The sequence below is a fragment of the Carlito syrichta genome, unplaced genomic scaffold (genome assembly GCF_000164805.1).
Source record: "Carlito syrichta isolate Samal-C Ts95f unplaced genomic scaffold, Tarsius_syrichta-2.0.1 Scaffold302386, whole genome shotgun sequence".
NCBI lineage: Eukaryota > Metazoa > Chordata > Mammalia > Primates > Tarsiidae > Carlito > Carlito syrichta.
This window is the reverse complement of record NW_007246482.1, coordinates 913,843-937,763: the sequence shown is the minus strand read 5'-3', so window position 1 is coordinate 937,763 and position 23,921 is coordinate 913,843. Positions and strand designations below refer to the sequence as shown.

Here is a 23,921-nt window from a genome sequence, read left to right as displayed (position 1 = left end):
ACCAGTGACATCTAAGAGCGTTTGTATGCCTAGTACGTAACAAGGCATAAATTATGGGCTGAGCACTGTACAGATAAGAACACGATAGATCCTAGAACACCTCCGTAGTACACACAATCATCTCCACAAAGCTGAACTTTATGTGAACCATGAGATACTAGAAAACAGGAAGACTAGAGAAAGCCCCATACCCTTTGTATTCTGGGGAAGGGTTCACTGTACAGAATCATCCTTTCCCATGTGATTTCTAGAATACTCGGATGACCCCTCCTTTTCCTAGGACAACTCAGACACAGTCCCCCGAATTCTCATTCTACTTCTCTTCAGTGATAGCTGAACTGTTTCTCGCACTTACCAGCTGAAATGAAATGCTTGTTAAATGACAGTCTTAAGTTGCTCTCCTCTCTACAGGGTCCTGAACTTTAACTCACCTCTGAGAGTAAAACAAGTACCATAAAGCAGAGTAGCTCTCCTGAAAATGCTTCTGGAAACAGGCTGCCTGGGGACATATGACCTGCTTATTCCATCCCTCACCTTCAGTCCTTCCAGCCTCTGTCCTCCACCCTGAAAACAAACTCCTTTCTCCCTGACCTCTGAGATCCTTGCCAGTTTGGTAATCGAAGTATTCTACAACAATTTCCAAAAGTGTCTTTTTAGCTAAACATACACACACAATGCCTAGGTCCCAACTCCTGAGATTCTGATTTAATCATTCAGGACGGTTACTTAGACATCAGGATTAAACAACAGCAATAACATCTCCCCAGGTGATTATATTGATAGCTGAGTTTGTGAACCACCAGTTGAAGAGACTAGGGCTACCATCACTGCTGTGCCTGGTACCAGGGAGTCAGTTCTGCCAAAGCATGAACTAAAGTCATCCCTGAGGGTTAACAGGGAAGAGCCTGCCTTGGGGGTCAGGTTGAACAAATACTCCGTTAGATAAGTGGTTCTGAAATGTGTATGTGCGTTAGAATCACCACATCGGAGTGGGGCCTGAGAATCTGCATTTTTAAAAAGTTGCCAGGTAATGCTGATGCTGCTGGTCCAGAGACCACACTTTGAGAATTCCTACTTTAGAAAACACCTTCCCAGGACCTAAAACCTTAAAAGGATGAAAGAAGAGTTGGGGTGGAGCTTTGTAGCAAGGCTCTGTGATGGCCTTGTTTCCTGGGGGCAGGGCCTGGGATCCGGAGTCCTAGGTCCTGAGAGTTGCTCTGGGGTAGGACTGCAGGGTAACCAAGGTGAGGCCTGCCTGCCCCAGCCAGAAGGTTATGCCATCTCAGTTCCTTCTTGTCTCTTCCCTCGCCCTGAAAAACCCAGCCTTAGAGGCAAAATAGCCCATCCTTTTGCCTTACCTAACCCCAAACAAACTGCATCCTTCATAAGGAAGCCTTGGAAATGAACAACAACAAGATCAGGCCTAACTCAGGGTGGTCCCCAACTGCCATTTGCCCCTGCCCTGTTTCCTATAGGCTTAACGATTTCTAAGACTCCACATCAATGAGCACTTCTGGGGGAGTCCTGGGACCTGTGAGATTTGAACAAACACAGGAACACAGCAAGAGTGGAGGAGGGACTCCTTCCTTGAAGATTTCTTTAAGGAATCTCAGTCCCTCTTACAAATCAACAAGGAAAATAAAAACAACCCAACAAAAAGGCCAAAAGAACAGATGCCACACCCAAAAGGATCACCAAATGGCCAATAAACCTATGAAAATATATATGTTCAACATCATCTATCATCAGGGAAATACAAATTTCAAAACACAACAGCGACCTCCCCACCCTTGCTCCCTGCCAATTAGGAGGCCCTTCTGTGTGCTGAAGCTCCAAGCTTGGCCTCTAACACTCCCCAGGTTCACCTCATTAACTACAGGAGCCACCCTGGATGGCTCCAGTTAAAAGGACTGACTATTCCAAAGGTTGGTAAGAAGCACTCCTACAACTGCTGATGGAAAAGTGTTTGGTAGTATCTCCTAAAGCTAAACATATGCCTACTCCATGTACACCCAATACAACATGATGCCTATGTCCACTAAAGGTACAAAACAATACAAAAAATTTTTTTTTAATGTTTTTGTTTTTTACAGAGATGGGATCTCGCTATGTTGCCCAGGCTGGTCACAAACTCCCAGGCTCAAGTGATTATCTCACCTCAGCCTCCCAAAGTGCTAGGACCACAGGTGGGTGACACCACACTTGATGGGCTGGTGCAAAATGTTTATAGCAGCTTTATTCATAGTAGCTACAAACTAGACACAACCCAAATGTCCACCAATAAGAGAATTGATATGCAAATTTTTTTTTCACACCTGGCTTATTTTTTGATTTATTGTAGAGACGAGGTCTCACCAAGTTGCCCAGGCTAGTCTCGAACCCCTGAGCTCAGGCAATCCTCTCCGCCTCAGCCTCCCAAAGTGCTGGGATTACAGGCTGAGCCACTGAGCCTGGCCTGATATGTTAATTGTAACATTCAAACAATAAAACTCTATAGAGCAATGAAAAAGGATGAACTACTGCTAGATGCCATAACATGGATGACTCTCACAGACATAAAAGAAACCAGATACAAAAAATGATGAACTGCATGGGTCCATGCATATGGCATATGCATATATAAAGCTAACCTTCAGTGCTCAAAGTTAAATAGCAGCTACCTTTGGCTGAGATGGGGAGGAGCTGACTGAGAGGGGACATGGGTGATGAAAGTGCTCTATGTATTTGAGTGTATACATTTGTAAAAATTCATTGAAAACATTTAAGATGTGTCTACTGCAATTAAGCCTCAATCACAAAGAAAAAGCACAAGAAGCATAGCTGGAAGGCATCTGAATCAGGTTGTGATTTTGATCTACAAGTCTTTCCCCTGCCCAACCATCAACCAGGCAGAACAAAGCTTCCCTGTGTGCTCTCTCCATCCCTAGCTGGCAGCTTTGATGGGGATTCCCTTCTGTTGATGAGACAGCTGGTGGGTGACCTCACTGTTCACACTGTGAAAGCAGGTCCCACTGAGACACATCAGCAGCTAATCAATTACATCCCACCGAAGCTACACTCTCTAGAAGTTTTTTCATCATTCACGGGGTGGGAGGAAAACCCAAACAGCAGACCACTCCTGATGCAGTTAGCTCCTCCCATCTTGTCTTCTGCAATTCCACTCTGGCCCTAAACTTGTTCACCCCACTCAGCAAGAAAGCAATCATGCCGAGAGAGTTGGTTCTGGGCTGAAAGGCATCCCTCAAAAATCCATGCCCACCTGGAATCTCTGAAAGTGACTTTATTTGGAGATAGGTATCTGCAGTAATGATAAGCTAAATTAAGACGGCATACTGGATTGGCATGGGCCAATCCAAAGAAGAAGAGAAAACAGAGATATAGACACATAAAGAAGAAAGCCTTGTGCAGATGGAGGCGGAGACTAGTGTCATTTCATCAAAAGCCAAGGATCGCCTGAGCCACCAAAAGCTAGAAGGGAGGCATGGACTAGATTTCCCTTCAGAGCCAGGTACAGTGGCTCACACCTGTGATCCCAGAACTTTGGGAGGCTGAGGCAGGAAGACTGCTTGAGCCCATAGCAAGACTTCATTTCTAAAAAAAAAATCAAAGCCTCCAGAGGAAATCAACTCTGTTGATACCTTGATTTTAGATTTCTGGTCTCCAGAACTGTGAAATAATAAATTTCTGCTGTTTTAAGCCACCTAGATTATGAAAATTTATAACAGCAACCACAGAAAACAAACACACATACTACTCTTAGGAAGGCAGTTCAAAGTGCAGGCCCACCGGCTGCTACTAGGGCAAGTTTCCCAGAGGTCTTTCTGAGACTATATCCAGTTTTCAAAAATTTTCTTCTAGTCACAGGTGTTTTGATAAGCACAATTATCAACATCTTGTTCTATTTCTTCTCCAAAAAAGTTTTATTGCCCTCAGCTCCTGGGTAACTGCCCTACTGAACCTCTCTTCTGGGAAGCCCACAGCTAGGTCAGGTAGGCACTGCCCTATTGAACCTCTCTTCTGGGAAGTCCATCAGCTAGATCAGGCAGGGTCACAGCAGTTACTTGCTCCCTACCAATTAGGAGACCTTCCTGTGTGCCGAAGCTCCCAGCTTAGCCTCTAACAAACCCAGGGTCACCTCATTAACTAAAGGAGCCACCACCATTAGACTGGATCTGCTGTTTTAAGGGCATTGCCCAGCTACTTCCTTCAGAAGGCCCTCAGATAAAGATGCAAGACTGGGCTGGGGCCCTGCCCTCCTCCCAAGGCAGTGGCTGACACTGGGGCGGGGCATGAGGCCACTCACAGGGTCCTTGTTCTCTTGGTCTGTCCTGGTCTCCCTGATGTCCCCATTGTAGGTCGAGGTCCTCTGATCCTCAGCTGCACTCCGCTGCTGCCACAGGATGGCCTCTCCCTCATACTCCTTCCTGTACAGGTTGGTCCTGTCCGATAGGCTGGCTCGACGTACCACCTTCCTAGGGGGACAGAGGCAGTGCTGAAGTCTGTGCCCAGGCACCACAGGCAGAAGTATGCATTGGGACCCCTGATTGTGCTGCCCCTGACTTACCCACGGCTGCCAGCGCTGGACGTCCTCCGGCTCAGAGATGACTTGTGCCTCAGCTGTGACTTCATGATCACATCGTGCTTGTGTTTTAGCTCCAGCAACAGGACCTTAAACTCTTCCTCCTCACATAGGTCTGAAGGGACAAAGGGGTCAGTTGTGCGGGACAGGGGAGGGGCCTGTGGCCCAGGAAGGTGCTCCAGACCAGAGGAACTGCCGCCCCAACCTACTGAAAACTATAGGCATCTTCTGGGCACGCAGGGAGGGAAGAGAACAATGCCAGCCTTAGTTCCTGGACTATGACCCAATACTTAGAGGACTGTGGGAATGGGAAATCCAAGTTCCATGTACAACTCCTAAGGTTCCCAGCTACAACCAAGAGGTTCACACTCCTCTTTGACAGATTCCAAGAAGAGTCATCAAGTTTTCACTGACATGAGAAGTATTAAAAGAAAAAAGCAGGTGCCCCACGCAGCCCAAGCAAGAAATTTTGTGAAGATGCTGAGATATCCATATAACCCACCCACTCTATCCATCTTCATCCATTTATCTACCTATTTGTGATTGAGTCATCCATCCATAGATTTGTCCTTTACCCATCCATCTATTTATTCATCTATCCATCCACTCATCTATTCAACTGTACATCTACCCATCTACCCCACTCGTCCATCCATCCATACATCCATCCCTCCATCTGTCCATTAATCTACCATCCACTAATTTATTCATTCATCCATCTATCTATGCCTCAATTCATCAATTTATCCAACCATATATCTATCCATTTATCTCTCCACTCATCAAAAATTGATGACTGCTGATATGTTGTATTGGACTCACCTATTGGCATCTCATCCATGGATGTCCTTGCACTGAGACTAGCTCCATGGGACACCAATAACTCTGCCATCTGCATCTGAAACACAGGAATAAACCCATGTTCCACCTGCCCAGGGCTTAAAAAACCTAAAAAGTGGAGAGAGTGCCCAAGGCCTCTTAGGATGTGGCTCAAGGAATGGTGGGGCAAAGCTGATTCCCAGAGAAGACCTGCACCCTGGAGTCATGGGGGAATCTGGGCAAATGCACTGGGCTTAGCACCTCCTCCAGTATGCCTGGGCCATAACAAGACACAGGAGAAGTCAGCTAAAACTCCAGAGCTGACAGATATCAGGAGAGACTGCATAAGCTGCAGGCAGAGTTTTATATCTGGAAACAAAGGGAGAGACTACTCAAAGCACAAATGCTGGGAATTTTCTAATTTGGTAAATGTGATTACCATTCCATGGGGGCACAACCTGCCAAACGTTTTTGCAAACTCCTTAGGCCTTTACATAACCCACATACTAGCAGTAGTCAACACCTTCAATGAGCCTTCTGAACCTATTGCCAGCCCAGAGGACTTCGCAACCACAGGATAACCCTGTGCTGGCCTCCCCCACAGCCCTGTGGGTAGGAACTACCTGTCCCCAGAAGGCAGCTGCATGCAGGGGCTCCCAGCCATCCCAGTCCTTCACATCCACACGCACTTCCATGGTCCAGGAGGAGCTCAGCTGCCCGCAGGAATCCGTTGGCGCCAGCTACGTGCAGCTGAAGGAGAGGAAAGAAGTAAGCATTCCTTAGGGGACTGGCCCCATGGAGGCAGGAGATCCTTCATCCCCACCCAAGTCTCAGAGCATTCTTTGGGCCAGCAAAATGAAACAGGGTGAGTTGAAAATAACCATCTATGGCAGAAGACATTAAGCCTGAAATATGGACCTAGAAGGAGGGGCAGACAGGTGAGCTCTTCTCCCTGTGGTTGGTCTTAGCACCCACCTGGTTAAGGCAACCGTACTTGCTGAGCCCCTATGGTGTTCTGAGCCCTGGAGAAGAGGTTTCAGAGGTTCAAGAGTGTGGTTTTAAAATACAGCTACAAATTATTTGACCCATCTTTCTTTAAAAAAGAGAAACTGATTGCCCTCCGCTTGAACTTGGGCCATACTGAGTGACTCGCTTTTAACAAATAGGATATTGTGAAGTGGTGATATGTGATTTTTGAGGCAAGGGCATAAAAGGCATTGCTGCTTCTACCTTATGCTCTCTAGATCAATCACTCCAGAAGGAGGCAGTCACCATGTTGTGAGGAACCTCAAGTAGCCCTGAGGAGAGGTCCTAAGGAGGTGAAAGACAGGTCTCCTGCCAATAGCCAGCTTTCTAACTTGCCAGTCATGCGAGAGAGCAACCTTGAAAGCAGATTCTCCAACTACAGTCATGACTTCAGATAAGACGGCATCCCCAGCCAATATCTTGGAGTAATATCACAAGAAGCACCAAGCCAGAGCCACCCAGTTAAGCTGTTTCTCATTCCCTGACCCGCAGAAACTATGTGAGACAGGTATTTATTATTGTTTTAAGACGATAATAATTGTAGGATAGTTTCTCATGCAGCAATAGCTAATTAATTCCCCCAACAAGGAATGCTGAGGTCCCAGTCAAGGCCTTTTATCATGGCTACTGCTTAGCAGACCTCAGTTGCCCCACTTGTTCAATCTCCCATAAAATACATAAAGTGCTTAGCACACAATGAACATTTAGTAACATATTAACAGTCTGAGAGAGCTCTAGTGATGACAAGGTGAACTATGAGAATGAATGAAGGAGAGAGAGAGGGAGACGAGACAGAGAGACACCAACTGCCCAGCCAAGATGGGAGATAGGGGTGAGAACTTAAGTACAACAGAAGACTGTCTGGGAGGAAGCCAGGGAACTCAAGGGAAGCTGAGCTATGAGGTAGCAGAGTCAGTGGGACAGAGAAGGAACAGCTCCAGGCAGTGACCCTTCAGAAACACAATCCTGATGGTCAAATGCCACTTCATCCTGGGAAGGGTTGCTGTAAGTTCTGGCAAATGGAGGTTTTCCTTTATTTCCTTTAAAAAATTCTGAAAAATAAATCCGTGGTATGATGTGGCACAGGCACATGTGGAAATTAGTATAATAATCTGATTTATAAATGTCTGATGTTTGCCAGTTGTGCAGAATGCCACCTGGCTGGCCAGTCAGACATTACAAACCTCAGTATTTGGCTGGAAATAAAAAGGCATGAGTAGAATAGTGATATCACTAGTAATGATAATTATCATTGCTAGCATCTATTGAGAGGTTACAGACTGTGCTAAGCACCTTCATGCAGAATCTCGTTTAATCCTCCCAACAACCCTGTGAGGAAGATACTATGATCTCTAGTTTACTGGGTAAGACTTGAGGCCTCATCTTTGCCTGGCTCATGGGGATGGGGCCATCCTGAGGCCAGTCTCAGCCCAGAAGGAGACCTTTGTGTCTAAAGGGCCCAGTGATATACCTAGTGACAGACCCAGCGAGGGTGGGAGGTACCCTAGTGCAGCTTGGCCTTGACTTCAGACGACAGCATATTCCATCTCCATACCTGACTGCATTCCTTTTTTTAGTCAATTAAAATTCTGTAGATACAATTAAGAAAAAAAAATATTCTTTTTTTTAACATGAAAGTTACGTAGTATTCTTTTTAAATTTTAGAGTTGTGGGGTAGAGGTGAGGACTTACTACATTAAAAAGTTGCACGCAGGCGAAGTTTGGGCTTCTAGCTGGCCCTCTTTTCCCCTGATAGTGGACCAGGTACCCAGTGTGTTTCCACATGCCCCCCTCCTTCCTCTCTCTCTCTCTCTCTCTCTCCCCTAGCAGAGTCCAGCATCTGCTGATTCCACCCTGTGCTCATGTGACCAGTGATCAAGGCCCACTTATGAGTGAGAACTTCTGACCACATACTTGAGTGCTGGACTGAGCAGATGATGCAAGCAGGGACCCAGCTAATAGAAATGGGCATGAAGCAGAGGGTAGAACTCAGAACCCAGGTGGGAGAAGCCCAGTTATCACAACTGGGTTACCAGGTCCGGCCTGAGGGGCAGTGAGGGAAACCTGGTACTACTAAGCCCTACATGGTAAGCACAAGATCTGGAGACCCCTCGGTACTCATGACCAACATGGAGTCTAAGCCTAGGGCCCTGCCATTGTGTGTGTGTGTGGGGGGGAGGTGGGTTTCCATGGCCATGCTCTTATTTCTGGTTTAAAGACTGCAGAAGTGGACCCTCTTCAATACTTGGCTGCAGTGTGCTCTGAGAGCCATGAGGAGGGTCAGGGGAAGGTTCCCAAGTCATTAACACTTGAACTGCCAGGATGAGTGGAGTTAGACAGATTTGAGAGAGAAGATTCCATTGTTTCTGTCTCTAGGGTCTAGTAAAGCATGTGACAGAGAGGAGGTGCTCATATCTGTGTGATGGATGGATGGAAGGACAAACAGATGAATGGATGGATTGATGACTGGGGATGTCCAGACTTTGAGGTCACGGAACTCAGAGGAGAGGCTATTGCCACAATCTCAAGGAAGCTGATGAGGCAAGGAAGTGGGGTGTTGGCTGGAAGAGGAGACACTAAAGCAAAGAAATGGACAGTCCAAAGCAAGATGGCCTGGATGAGCTGGTGAGTGGTGGTACCAGTCCTTAGCAGGGGACATCATTAGAGAAGGGGGAATAACAAGCTAAGGATGGACACCTGGAGCCTGGGGTGAAGGAGGATCCTGGACACAGAGCAGGTGGTGACCACGTGGAAGTCAGGTCTCCCACCTGTGGCCCCTGCCTCCCAGCCCTACTTGAGTGGCCAGGTTCTTAAAGAGGATGAGCCCTGCTCTGCTGGTTCTCCACATCCAGGGGGTAATCCTGGCCCTAGAGGATTCTTGAGGAAGTCGAAGGTCACAGACAGGCCCCAAGGGTACAGGTGTAGCTGCCACGAGCTGCTGGCTCACTTCAGCCCTTGCTGGTCTTAGTTCTGGTTCTGGCCACCAGTTCAAACCAGCCCAGACTGTCTTTCCTCACCAGTGTGGCCCCCTGGGCATCTATCCAGTCGAGGTCCTGGCCTGCTGCGATCATACAATGGATGTCTGCAATCATCTGCTGCTCAGGAGCTGCCCGCATCTCATTAATTTTCTCTTGGGTGATGCCTGCAGTGAGAGAGAGGGGATTTATTAGCAGGCCTAGGTCCCCAGAAGGATGGGAAGGCAGATGGGGGAAGCTCCTGCTCCCCAGGGTCCACCAGTCAAGGAGGCCTACAGACCTGCCCAGAGATCTCTGACCGCCAGGTCCAAGAACAGACACCACACCCACAGAGTGAGGGCCATTCCCACCGGGCAACCAGTAGGCACTGTATTAATATCAGTCATTCCTGCCCAGCATCTAGTAGGCCCTGTATTAATAGTCTTTCCAACCTGGCACCCAATAGGCCCTGTATTGATATCAGTCATTCTCACCTGGCGTTCAGAAGGCACTGTATTAATATCAGTCATTTGCGCCTGGGCACCCAGTAGGCCCTGTATTGATATCAGTCATTCCAGTAGACCCTGTAATAATATCAGTCATTTCTGCCTGAGCACTAGTAGGCACTGCATTGATATTGGTCACTTTTGCACATGCTTTCTCCTATCTGGAAGTCCCTTCCATGTACCTACCTCTCTCCAACTGCTCAAATGACTGGCTCTGCCCTGTTCCTTAGGCCCTGGACTGAATCACCTGCCCAGCTGTCCTCCGCTGACCACTCCATCTGACCAGGGTCTCTGCTAGTTCCCCTCATCTCGTTCATGATTGTGTTTGTAGTACCAGGCACAATGGCCAATAAATTCTTATTGCAAGAATGACCGAATTAATGAATATATTATTTTCGAATCAAGAATTGAGTAAATTGAGTTAAAGAAGCCCATAAAGGTATCTTATAGCCTGAATCCCTGGCTTAAAAATCTGTTACCGGCAGCTACTAATGGTATTTAAGGAGAGGGTGACATGCTCTATAAAAAGATCCATTAGATCAGGCTCTTGGACAGAATTCAGGAGAGGTCTATAAACTTAAAAGGAGAAAAAACATTGTATGTTTACTTTGAGCTTTAAATGAAATTTAGCATTTCTGTAAGCAAAACCCATAGTAGTATTAGCAGTGCCTGGGACCTTGTCACCAACAGAAACTATAGGTGTTTTCATATCATGTTATCTCATTGTTTAATTAGTTAATAAAGTTTCTATTTAACACATTTAAAATGCTTTGGTAGCTATGTTTTAATATAATTGGCTTCCTTTACAAGTCTAAGATTTTATAAATGCATTTAAAAATATTATTCTGAGAAGGAGTCTATAGATTCATCAGATTGGCAGGAAAATGGTTAAGAAACTCTGCAGAAGATGAATAGGAAAAGGTTGGGTACAGGGAAGTGGAGACCCAGTCATGGGTCACCGTGATCTAGGAAGAAACACAAGGGTAAGGCCTAGGTGAAACTCGCTGCAGCTAAGGGTCTGGGTGTGGGATGCATTTCCAAGGAGGTGGGGCTTCAGAGGCATATATGGGGTGTGGGACAGGCAGGTCTCTCTGAACCTCTTTTGTGAGCTGAAAACAGCCCTATATTGTCTGTCTGCACCCTGGCAGTCAGCATGGTGCCTGGCACAGTAAGGGCATTCGTCAATGCTCTTGACTTTCTTACTTTTCCACATGGGAATATGTCTCTATGATGAATGTCTATTGAATCAAATTGTCACAGTTGATGAAGAGGACACAAGGCCAGCTGGGTGACATGGATGAGGACAACACGTCCCTTCTGTACAGCCTGTTTTCCAGGGTTCTTTCATGGCCAATCTTGATAATCACACAGATAACGATACTAATGAGGGTTGGTCCCACTCACTGAGCACTGAGTGTGAGGTGGGTCACATGTAGCTCGCTAATCTGTCCACCTGCATTGATCTGAATGCTGCTCCCCACAACTCTTGGCTGTGCCCACTTTATGACTGCCCTCCCTTACCCTGGTACGCCATGCAGGTCTCGATGACATCCAGGGTGGGCTCATCCTCGCAGAGGTCATAGGGCATATTCCCATCCGAATTGACAGCAAGCAAGTCGGCCCCACTGCAGAAAAAGGGTCAAGGTGAGGGCCAGGTAGGTGCCTGGGGTTGCCTCTATCCTCTGGTCTCTTCCCTGCAACCCCCACTGTCCACCTTAGCGCTCACAACCCCACCATGATGCACCCCAGCAAGTGATGCTTGGATCCGCCCACCACACAGTCCATGAACTCAATGGCTTCAGGATCCCGGAGCCCAAGGTGGAAAGGGACCAAAGTCCTAAGAAAGCTATCCCAGGAGACCTCCCTCAACTTCTCACTCCCTTAAGCCAGCAAGCAGGCACTTAAGGACAGATGTCAAAGTCCACCCTGGTGACAATAATAAAAATAATATTAATGGCAGCAGCACCACTTACCTGCTTAAAGCCAAGCATGATGTAAGCCCTTTACACACATGATTTTATTATACTTAATTCTCATAATAGTCCTCCCAAGTTGGTAATGTTGACCGTAACTAACTCAGGGGGAAACAAAGACTCAGACAGGTTCATCTGCCCAAGGTCATACTGCTTGGAGTCCACACTCTACCCAGGCCTCTCGCATGTCAGCTCTTTTCAGCTCTCCACGTTCTATTTCAGTCTTTGCCCATATGCAGACATATGCTCAGTTATATTCCACCCCTTTTCCAAGTCCCTACCTCAGAGGCTGACCAGGACAGGGGAAGGACAGTGCCTTCGGGCTCCCTGAAAGAATGTGCCCTTTGGGCCTGTGTTTTCCAAGCATGGCCCTGAGATGCCCTGCAGCAGAATTACCTGGGACTACTGACATAAAATGCAGCACCTTGGGTGGGCTTCACTCCAGCCCTCCTGAAACAGAGTCTCGGGGGAGGGGGGGCTTGGGAATATGGATTTAAACCCATGCCCTAGGTGATTCTGGTACGAACCAGCATCAGGGACCCAGTAAGCCAGGCTGGCATTGCTTTCTTTGTCTTCTGGGCACCATCACTGATAAGGCTAGCCTTATCAAGTCTTCAGGAGAGATGTATGCACGGACCACCTAGTCCCTGAACCTGACAGCCCTCTACCGCGACCTCTCTGAGCTCTGCTGCTCCAGAGCAAGCTAGTCCATGTCACTGAGCTGTGACAACAGTGCTATCACGTCCATCCAACCCAGGAGCCACCAATGAGCACCGGCAGCTTTTCCAAGACCTGTGAAAAGGTCACCAGCTCTTGGCCACTCTTTCTGATGCCTTGCACTTAAATGCTCCAGCCCTCTGGTCTTGCTCTGTTTCTGCTCTAATACTTAAATCACCTGGTTTTCCGGCCTGGCTTCCAGGACCTTTGCTTTTCTGTGTACACAGTGCCCATTGCAGGACTTGGCTCAGTGAAGGCGCCCACCAATTATTAACTGAATTCAGTGGAATACACTTGACATTGAAAACTGCCCTTTCTTTGTTTTTATAGAATATGAGCAGACTAGAAAGAAATTTAGGGTGGGAAAAGATCCTCAGAGCAGTTTGGAGAGATTTTATACAATTCCTACAAAAAATTCCAATGATTTTTTTTTACAGACTAAAACAATGTATCCTAAAACTCATGAAGAACATTAAGGGACCCAAATAGCCAACACAACCCTACAAAAGAAAAACAGAGCTAGAGGACTCATACTGCCTGATTTCAAAACTAATTACAAAGCTATATATAGAGACACGCTAAAATTCAATGACAAAAAAAAGTCAAAAGTGAACAAAGGACTTGAAGAACAGGCATTTCTCCAAAGAAAACATACAAATAGAACAACAGGTACGTGAAAAGATGTTCAACATCACTAATTGTGCAAACGCAAATCAAAACCACTGTGAGATACCACCTCATACCTATTAGAATGGCCACTAATAAAAAAAAAAAAAAAATTAGGATGGCCTCATACCTATTAGGATGGCCACAAAAAAAAAAAAAAAAGAACAAACAGACAATAACAAGTGTTGGTAAGGATGTGAAGAAACTGGAACCCTTGTGTACCATTGATGGGAATGTAAAATAGTGTAGCCACTGTGGAAACAGTATAGCAGTTCTCTAAAAAAAATAAAAATAGAATTACCATATGATCCAGCAATTCCATTTCTGGGAATTTACCCAAAAGAGATTCAAGAGATACTTGTACACACATGTTCATAGCAGCATTACCACAATAGCTAAAACATGGAAGCAACTCGTGTTCATCAGCAAATGCACAGATACGCAACGTGTGGTCTATTCACACGATGAAATATCATTCAACCTTAAAAAGGAAGGAAATTCGGACACATGCTAAATATGGACAAACCTTGAGGACAGTATGCTAGGTGAATAATCCAGTCACAAAAAGACAAATACTGCATGATTCCACTTACATAAAGTGCTCACAGTCATCAAATTCATAGAGACAGAAAGTGGACTGGTGGTTGCCAGGAGCCAGGGCAGGCAGGGAATGGGAGTTGTTGTTTAATGGGTACACAGTTTCTGCTGTGCAGGTTGAAAAGAGTTCTGGAGACGGATGGCGATGACGGTTGCACAATATGAACATACTTAATACCACTGAACTATACACTGACAATGGTTAAGATGGCAAGTTTTATAGTATGTGTATTTTATCACAGTAAAAAAAAAGGAAGGGGAACAAAAGGAAAATCAAGGAGGAGAGAGAAAATGAAGAGAGACAAAGAGTAGAAAAGACAGAGAGAGACCAAGAGGGAAGAAGCGACATCAAGAGAAAAAGACAGGCACATAGAGATGGAGACAGAAAAGGGGGATTTAGGGGAGGAGAAGGAGGAAGGGAGAAACAGAGAGACAGAGAGAGAGATTAAGATAGTATGGTAAGTGAGAGTAACCAGCACCAAGAGAGACGGAGAGTGGCAGAGAGAGGAGAAAAAGAGAGAAGAAACAGGATGGGAGGGAAGAGACAAGGGAGAAGGGAAGGGAGGAGAGGAGGGGGAAGGAGGTGAGGAAGGCAGGGAATTAGCTGTAAAGACAAGGGGTGGAGGGATGGCTGTTCTGTAGGAGAGAAAGGCACGTACTACTGCACAAGGATCTTCACCAGGTTGATATGGCCGCAGGTGGCTGCAGCATGCAGGGGTGTCCACAGCTCGTTGTCCTTGGCATTCACGTTGGCACCATGGGAAAGGAGCAGCTTGACGATTTCCTCAAAGTTGTCGATGCAGCACTGGGAGGGACACACAGGCAGAGTCAGCTCCAGGTGCAGTCCCCGCAGGAGGTGACCAGGACAGTGGAGCCAGACTGCCTGGGTGTGAGTCCAGCTCCATTGCTTGCAGGCTGTAAGTGTGCCTGCCCATGGCTATGGGAAATCTCAGCTTCTAGTTAGGACATGAGGAGGGAGAGGTGAGGACAGAGGAGGAAGACAGGGAGGCACTTTATAGACTGCAGATGGAGGCTGCTCCCTAGAGGTCACTTCTGGAGAAACCAGCAGGGGACACAGCAGGGAGACCTGTGCTCAGTCTCAGGTAAGGACTTGTTCCTCAGAGCACTGGGAGATGTTGAGTTATACTCAGAAAGATAGCATAATCAGACTTGCTTTTTAAAAAACAGTTGCTCCTCTGTCTGTATGTGAAGAACAGATTGAGTGTAAGAGTGTGTGTGTGTGTGTGTGTGTGTGTGTGTGTGTGTGTGTGTGTGTGTATGGGCCCACACGCCTGCGCACATGTGTGTGCACATTGCGAGAGGAGGGGAAGGAGCTGTGAAGTTACCCAGATGAGATGATGATGGCCTGGCTTCCAAAAGCACCCATAGGGATGGGGGAGAAGTGACTTGAAGCTGGGTGAGTCCACGGCCCAGGTGGATATGGGCGTGACTATGGGATGAGGCGGCACCACAGCTCCGCCTCCACCCGCAGCACAGCCAAGGCTCAGCTCCAGGACATGTGGGAAAGGAGCAGCCGTTGGCACAGATGGTGCCCCTATCCATGTTCTTTCTGCGCCAGCCCGTCTGGGGATAGCTGGGTCTGAGGGCTTCTCTCCAGACAGGTGAAGAAAGACCTGTGACTCTGTGGCCTGTGACCTGAGACAGCTCAGGCGGGCAGGAAAACCATGCAGCGGCACGGCGTGGCCGGCGGAGGGCGCCAAAGGCGCTGGAGCAAGGCAGCGGTGGAAGGCGAGGTTCCCTGGCTGTCACTGGGAGATGTGTGGGGAGCTTCTGGGGTTAGTAGCAAGAGGGTCAGAGATCCAACCATTAGAGATTACAGAAGGCACGGGGCGGGGGATGGAAGCCTCAGGCTGAAGGGGGAGGGGATTGTGCTTCCAGAACTGCAGAGTCTAATGAGAGAGATGTCCAGGGACTGAGCCAGTCTGCACCTGAGAGACCCAGCCAGAACAAAGGCTGCCTTGAGGGCTGAGTGTAGGGGTGCACGTGGAGGGAGTGGTATGGTAGGTGGGCAGGCCTCCTTTTTCCCCCCACCACCCCCTGGATTCTCTAAGGTGAGAAATAGCATCTGGCTGTCAGTCGCCTCCTCCTCACTTCCCACTTCCAATCTACCACCAGGCGTGGACTCCATCTCCTAAATCGCTGTCCCCATTCCTACTGTCCTGGTTGAGGTTTCTTCATCCCTCCCTGCCTCCCTGCCGCTCCCTTTCCAAACACCCTCTACCAGAGCTTCCCACGAATCTAATCATGCTGCTCTCAGTTTACAAACCTCTGAAGGCTTCCTGTTGCCAAGAGAAGAAAAATCCACACTCCCCTGCCAGGCATGTGACGCACTTCTTAATGTGCCCCCATCTCCTTTGCTGCACTAGAGCAGCAGTGACAACAGCAATGATGACAGTCACAACAGCCCAGCAGCAACGGCAATAACAACACGGCATGTCACATATCAATAATAATAGCTAATGCTTTTTGAGAACTTACTGGGGTCAAGCACCTTGCTAAGCTTTGGCCATGCGTCGCCTCATTTGATCCTCAAAATAATTCTGTGAGGATCCTATCATCCCATTTCACAGATGGGGAAACTGGCTCAAAGAAGTCTGGTTGCACAAGGTCACACCTAGTAAAAGGTGGATTAAAACCCAAGATTAAAATCCATCTACAGAGATGGAGTGAATTCTAAGCAGTCAACTTCCAAGTACTTGTCCTCAGCATTCCTGTCTCACCTCCCACTGGTCTTCCTCTAATGGTGCCACACCAAACCCTCCAGACTCCAAACATGAAATGCTGAGCCCCCTTCTCATGGCTCTGTGCAAGCTGTTCTCTCTGCTTTGAATGTTCTTCCTTACTCTTTTCTGTCTAGCAAGCTCCTACTTATTCTTCAAGACCTGGCTCAAATGTCCCTTCCTCTTAGAAGACTTTCTCAGTTCCCCTTGGAGTCAGCCAGCTTTGAGCTACCACTGAACCTCTACTTATCTCGGTGTGAGGGTGGACCACACTACATTACTAGTGTTAGTCACGTGCCTGTGTGGCCACATCACTCTGAACTCTGAGAGCAGGGGTCCTGCCTAACTTACTTCTGGGGACCCACCTTCCTGACTGCAAACCTCCAGGGGCCAGGAACACACAGGAAGCACTGTGACAACCAAAGAAGAAGCAGAGGCATTCTGTGGGGCAGCCAAAGCGAGGGTACCACTCAAGAGGTCACCACAGCAGGTTGGCAACTCAAGGGGAGACCGGGGCCCTGAGCACTGCAGCTGCCATGTCCACAGACCCACTGGAACACCTTGTTTCAAATCGTGGCTCTGTCACTCATTTACTTTGACCTTGGACACAGAGATCTCCTCATCCAAGCTGCACTGTATAATACAGCACTCTTTATTTAAATTCACTAAGATTTGATAAAATTCTAGATGCAATTCCTCAGTCCCATTGTCCCATTTTGAGTGCTCTACAGCTGTTTGTGGCTGGTGGCCACTGTACTGGACACTGTAGGTACACAGGACACTTCCATCACAGTAGAAAATTCTATTGAATAGGCTGCACCAGTTTCCTGAGGCATAAAACAGCGATAATAGTATTTCAGAGATGTTGTGAGGATCAAAGTGAAATGCTTTGCAAAGAAGTGGTCACACGATTGATTTTAAACAATAACAACTACTATTTATCCAAAGTGTTACTCAAAGTGTGTTATGGATATTTGCCCAATGAGATAAGTACTTGTTATCCCTCTTTTAAAGATGAGGAAGGAACCTGAGGCACAGAGAGCCCGGAGTCACACAGCTAGTGGGTGGCAGCTCCAGGTCTCTGGTCTGATAATTTAGCCTGACTGCCTCACCTTTCTGGCATGCAGTAGGATGTGGCCACACAATTGATCTTCATGGCCATGGCTGGGTGGTGCTACCCATGCTGGGAAGTGCCATTTGGGTTTCCACTCCAGGCCGAGCTGAAACACTCACCTACTCTCCACTCTCTGGTGGTGTCTCAGGTACCCTAGAGTTAATGGAGCTAGAGTTTGGGAGTTTCTATGGGCAGGATCCAGTGAGGATACTGAGGCAGCTGCCTGCAAGTGGGTGCCTGAGGCCCTGTGGGACAGGAGAAGCCAGGAGGATACACAGGGAACCACTGGACTGCATGGTTGGGGACCTGCCCCTGAGGCTTATGGGGAGGGCATGACCAGTCTCTGTCCATCCACCGTTGCTCTCATATAGGGGTGGAGAGACCCTTACCATCCCAGGGTTCCAGCTACCTGGCCTCTCACCTGCCAGGCTATGCTCAAGCCCATATGCTCAGACACTTGGGCCAGGGGATACAGAAGCCTCACTGTGCTCATTCATTAATTTAGTATGTATATATTAAGCACCTGCTGTATCCTGGCATGGGGAAAGATGAGCAAGAGCACGGGCTGTGCCCCCATACAAGCTCAGAGTCTGAGTAGGGGGAGAGGCCAACATCAATGATCAAGTCAGTGGCTAAACGACTAATTACAAAAGAAGGGGTGTTCATAAGACAAAGGCTTTGTCTACACAGCGCAGCTCTTGGGCTCTTGCTGTAGACTAGAGCTTACAGGTGAACACAGTGAGCACTGCAGAGAGTGCAATGGGAGGAGGAGTCCAGTGTGTACAAGAACCCGAAAGGCAGGGAGCCAGGAAGCTCAGGACTGGGTGGAGGCTGGGCCTCACAGAGCCTCGTGTGGTGTGGCAAGGAGGTTTTTCTTTATCCCCAGTATTATGGGAAGCCGGCAGAGAGCTTTGAGCAACATGAGTAGATTTTTGGCTTCAGCATTCCTGTGGCTGCTTCACGGAGAGAGAATCATGGTAGGACCAGAGAGAGTGCTGGAGACCATTAGGAGGCTGTGGCAGCATCCACATGAACAGTGACAGCCAGAGCAGCCAGTCCTCAGGCAGGTGGGGGCTGGACCCACTGCACTGCCTTCAAGAGGATATGTGTCATGACAGACAGCATGTGGCTCAGGGCCACAGTTCAAAGCCATCACATAACCCCCACCAACTGCCTTTGTCGCCAGGGTGGATGGGATTTCCTGGTGGGTGTGAATATGCTTCGTAAACTCTCAAGCTGCAAACCCACTTGCTTTGCTGGGCAGTGAGGATACAGTGAACAAAAGCTCCCTGTCCTTGGAGCCTGTGTGTGTACACATGTCCGTACATACGCATCTATGTACACTGCTGTGGGCGTGTCTAGAACAGACACATGTGTCTCCAAAGCAGACAAGAGCCCTTGAGATGGGCCGGTTGTGGCTCCTCTTCCCTCTCTCTTCCCAGAGGGCTCTGGGCAGGAAAGTGATGGGGAAATAGGACACTTGTCCAGGGAGGAGCAGGGACCTGGGAACCCCCAGCCTTACCAGGTGAGTCCAGCCTTACCTGGTGCAGGGCTGTGAGTCCATCCTCGTTGCACAAATCAGGGCTGACTTTATTCTTCAGGAAGTAGCGTACTGCAATAGGAGGGTACAGGAGTGAGCTTCCCATCACACTCTAGGTGTGCAAGCAAGTGGGGGCCCAGGTAAGACACCCTCTCCCCCAGGTCCTGATGTCAATAGGTTTGTTTACTCCTGACAACAGGCCTGTGAGGGAAGTATTAATACCTTCCCCATTTCATAGATGAGAAAACTGAGGCACAGAAGACAGACCTTTGGTTTAGGATTTCCAAGAGGTGGATGGCACTGCCTTTCTTACTATGAATAACAATAACCAGAACTAACAATTATTGGCACTTCCTGTATGTCAGGCACTGAGCTAACGTTTGTTGTCCAGAGGGCATACTTTCTAGGTACCAAAAGCATTCACTCTGGAGGTTAGAATTTTGGCATCATTCTCATTGGATGTGCAACCTTGGTCAAGACGTATCCTTATGTGTGCCTCAGTTTTTCCATCAATAAAACAGGGATGATGTTAATCCTACCTCACAGAGGCGCTGTGAAGAATAATTGAGGTGAGTCATGCCAGAAGCTTAGCACAGGGCCTGGGGTGTGGTTTGAAGGTGAGCTGTAGCTTGGCAGCTGTAGTTTTTATTAACATGGCAAGTCCCAATTCCAGGTGATGGCTCACCTATGAGTGTCAAATGTGTCCCTTTGGCCTTACTGGGTCTTAGGGAAGGAGGGTAGCAGAGGTTTTAACCATCCCAGTTCCTAAACTTTTGTCTAGTTGTGTATGCACTTGTGTGTGCATGTGTAAGCGTTCAGGGATGGTGGGTGGCCGGAGCCCTGGGGGTGAGGGAGGACAGAGCAAACTCTAGTGATAGGCTGGAGTCCCTCTTGCCTAGCACAGCCCTCTTCTTCCCTTTATCATAGTGACCTTCCTTCTCCCCCACCTCCCCACCATTCAGGCCCTGGCTATCCCCCCTGACCAAGTGCAAAAGGAAAGGAAGGGAAGAGATTGCCCACCAGCCCTGAAGGTCCCTTCCCCCTCTTGGCAGCTAGGACCCTTGCTCTGGCCCCAAGCTTCAGAAGGGCCATCTCTGCCAGCTCCCAGCTATGTCTCTCCCTGTGGACTGAGGAGTCCATGGGGCCTATGGGATGAGCCCACCGGAGCCTCCGGCTGCCCTTGCAGGCCACACCCCTATACCTCTGTCTAAATGGCTCTGAACCTGTGTGCAGGGCCAGAACAGGTTCTTCCCTGGAACCTGCTACCCAAAGATGGACTGTGCAGTTAATGGGCAAGTGCACCTTCAGGCCAGAGGGATGAACAAGGGGTGGCCACCTATGAGCCAAGTGGACACACTTGAATACACAGCTGGCTTGTGTGTGGTCCTTGTGTCATGGTGCTGATGAAGCTGAAGTGGAGGCCCAGGTCTACAAATGGGAGGCAGGGGCTGGCCCTGACCCCTCTGAACCTCTCCCAACCCCACCAAATCTGACTTTCTCTGGAACATAAGCCAAAGCCCACATCCCCAATGTCCACTGTGGACACTGTCTTCATGGTGGTTCCCTCATCAGTCTGCCTTTGCTATGAGGACACACTGGGAGAGGGTGGCAAGGGCAGGAGAAGGCTGTCCTGCAGGGGATGCCAGGGGGAAAGAAGCTGGCAGGCCTGAGGGGAGTTCACGAGTCAGGAGCAGTGGACAGGGGGGACCTCCCAGCTCCATCCTCTTGAGGACCAGCTCCTAGATCACAGTCCCAGCTGTACCCTGGGCCTCAGCGTGAACATAGGCCCTGTGTGAAGGGAACATGGAGGCCTCTACCCAGCAGACTTGCCCCAGATGCATTGTTGGCAGGGGTTCAATTGACAGGATTTTGTCCAGTGAGGCTCAGATCCTTTGGAGCTACCTTGTCCAATATGCAGGCTACTGCACATCTAGCTCTTATGGCTACTTGCAATTATATGAATAAGCATTTGAAATTCAATTTCTCTAACACTCTGTGCTCAGTTTCAAGTACTCAATAGCCACATGTGGCTACCATATTGAAAACTACACAAATAGAACATTTCCATCTTCATAGAATGCTCTAGTGGACAGTGCTGCTTTGAGACATTATACACGGAAATGAGCCCCATCACAAATTGCTAAAAGTCTTTCATGATACACCACTGCTTTGAGAATAAAGTCCAAAACTCTACAATGGCATGCATGGTCTTGCATGATGTGATTCTTGCCTGCAGGCTGCCATCTTGCATGATTCTAGAAGGCACTGTTCATATGGTGGTATATGTCATTGGTATCCCCTGGAATTGTGCGGTACACAACTAACTTGCTCAGCTGACACAGTGATCCTACATGTCTGCCTCTCCAGTCTCATTTCTTAAACTCCAAGCACTTACCACAATAGTCTTTTGTCAACTACAGTCACCGCACTTCCTCTGGCCTCTGAGCTTTGGTATAGCCTGTTCCCATTGCCTGGAAATTTCAATCATACATCCATCATCATCCATTCATCTGCCCATCCATCTATTCATCTGCCCATCCATCCTCCACCATGCACCCATCCATGCACGCATCCATCCAGCCATCTATGAATCTGTCCTTCCATCCACTTATCCATGCATCCACCTCTGACATTATAAACATACACACACACACACACACACACACACACACACACACACACACACACACACACACAGACTTTCACCGGTCTTACTCTTCATCCTTTGAGGTCTCAGCTCAAACTTCCCAGACTTCCTCTGTTATGTATACCCATAACTCCTATACATCTTATTTATAGTCTTATTCCAACTATAATTACATAACTACTGGATAAGTATGAGCTTCAGGTCTGTCTGTCCACTGGACACTAAGCCCCAAGAGGGCAGGACCATGACCCGATACTTATGGCTCTATTCCTAACTCCTGGCACACAGTAAGTCCTCAAGAACCCCTCTGGGACCATGACCTAGTTGGACCCTCTAGTTCAGTCCAAGGACACAGCCTCTCTCTCTCTAAGCAAAGCACACTACACTTGAGTACTGACTCTGGAAGACTCGCAACTGTAGCATGCAGCTCTGTTTCAGGTGTCTCCGATAGAGCTGTGGATCACCTCGTTGCTGGTGTTAACCTCAGGGCGAAGTAGGAGATTATGGCAAAACCACTGATTACTAAGGCCCAGCCTGTCCAAGGGTCAGTGGGGGGTTTCCTGAGCCTGACAGATGATCTTTGGGAGAATAGAAGTGGCCACGGTATCCCTGTCCAGGATGGGTTTCTGGAAGGCTCTTCTCACATGAGTCAAAGGTTCAAGTCCAATGGAGTGGGTAGTAGAACAAGACTTTTGTCCAGGAGATACTCTTTGAGGCAGAAAGTAAGTATCAGCTGCCAAAAGCAATGTTTGTACACAGTAATTATTGGGATACTTTCCACGCTGTGTGGGAGCCCAAGTCATGTAATTACCCTGATGTTGGGCATTATTTTCAGCCCAAGGGGTGGGACAAAAATTCCGTCTCTAAGAAGCCTTAATATTCACCAGCCAAGGCCGTTTTGGCAGTAAGGAGCCACAGCTCCTGCCGTAACTAGGAGTCCAGGGACTGGCTCTGGACTGAGTCACAGGAGCAAAGTCCCTGCCACCCAGTGCACAATCAAGCTTCCTGTCTCTGTGACTTGGAAAAAAAATTCTTTTATCAGTAATGTCTTCTTACTGAGTCTTTCATTTGCACCCAGGTCAATTTAGAACTATTTTCTTTCATGGGTTTATGTCTGTAATATGCCCCTTATGCAGAAGAAGAGACAACGGGTCAGGAAAATGTAGCTCAGTAACACAAGGTCCAACGGAGGAGCAGGGATCTGGCACCAGACCTCTCTGATTTCAAAGCCCAGCCTGTTGGCCAGTAGGCTGTTCTACTTTGCCCTGGGGCCAAGTATGGGAACCAGCATTTCTGGAGCACTGCTGAGGGTCCAGACCTGTGCTGAGAGCTGGTATCGGGAGGAAGGTAGCGGGAAAATGGACAGCAGTGACCTCTAGCTTCTAAGACAGGCTTCACATCAGAGGGCCTTGGGGCCCAGGTCAAGCTTCTTGCAGAAGGAAGGGCTCAAGCTAGTAGAACAGAAGAAATACTGCTGCCCCACTAGGGGGTTAGATCTGTCGGAAGTCATTTAAAATGTAAATCTGTTATGCCTCATTCCTTGCTGAAAGCCCTCTGAAGGCTCGACATTGTTTTCTCTTTCCCTCCCTCCCTTCCTCCCTCTTCCCCTCCCTCTCTTTCTCTTTTTCTTTTAAATTTCAGAGATGAGGTCTCACTAAGTTGCCCAGGCTGACCTCAGACTCCTAGGCTCAAGCAATCCTTCCACCTCAGCCTCCAGAGTAGCTGGAACTACATGTGCATGTGCCACTGTGACCAGCCTCCACACTGCTCTTGAAAGGAAGTTCAGAATCCTTCCATGACATGGCCTGTGGGCCAAATCTGGCAGGGAGCCTGTTTCTATAAATAAAGTTTTATTGGAACACATCCACTGTCACTCATTTACATATCACCTATGACTGCTTTCACCCTATAACAACAGATTTGAGTAGGTTCAACAGCGACTGTATGGCCTATATGGCCTAAAATATTTACTATCTGGCCCTTTACAGAAAAAGTTTGCAGATACCCATCTTCAAGGTCCTGTATGGTGTGGTCCCGCCTAC

The 23,921-nt window shown here is 48.1% G+C and overlaps 1 protein-coding gene across 1 annotated transcript in view; it reads right to left on the bottom strand.

The window, feature by feature from the left end:
* Positions 1-4,303: 4,303 nt before the first annotated feature.
* Positions 4,304-23,921, bottom strand: part of LOC103258855 (protein phosphatase 1 regulatory inhibitor subunit 16B-like) — a gene marked incomplete at its 3' end in the record, with an annotated part of 77,248 nt that continues 57,630 nt past the window's right edge. The window contains 9 exon segments of the mRNA XM_008056533.2: positions 4,304-4,472; positions 4,565-4,694; positions 5,402-5,477; positions 6,022-6,087; positions 6,089-6,148; positions 9,442-9,566; positions 11,406-11,509; positions 14,497-14,642; positions 19,234-19,304. Coding sequence (XP_008054724.1) covers positions 4,304-4,472; positions 4,565-4,694; positions 5,402-5,477; positions 6,022-6,087; positions 6,089-6,148; positions 9,442-9,566; positions 11,406-11,509; positions 14,497-14,642; positions 19,234-19,304 — 947 coding nt within the window.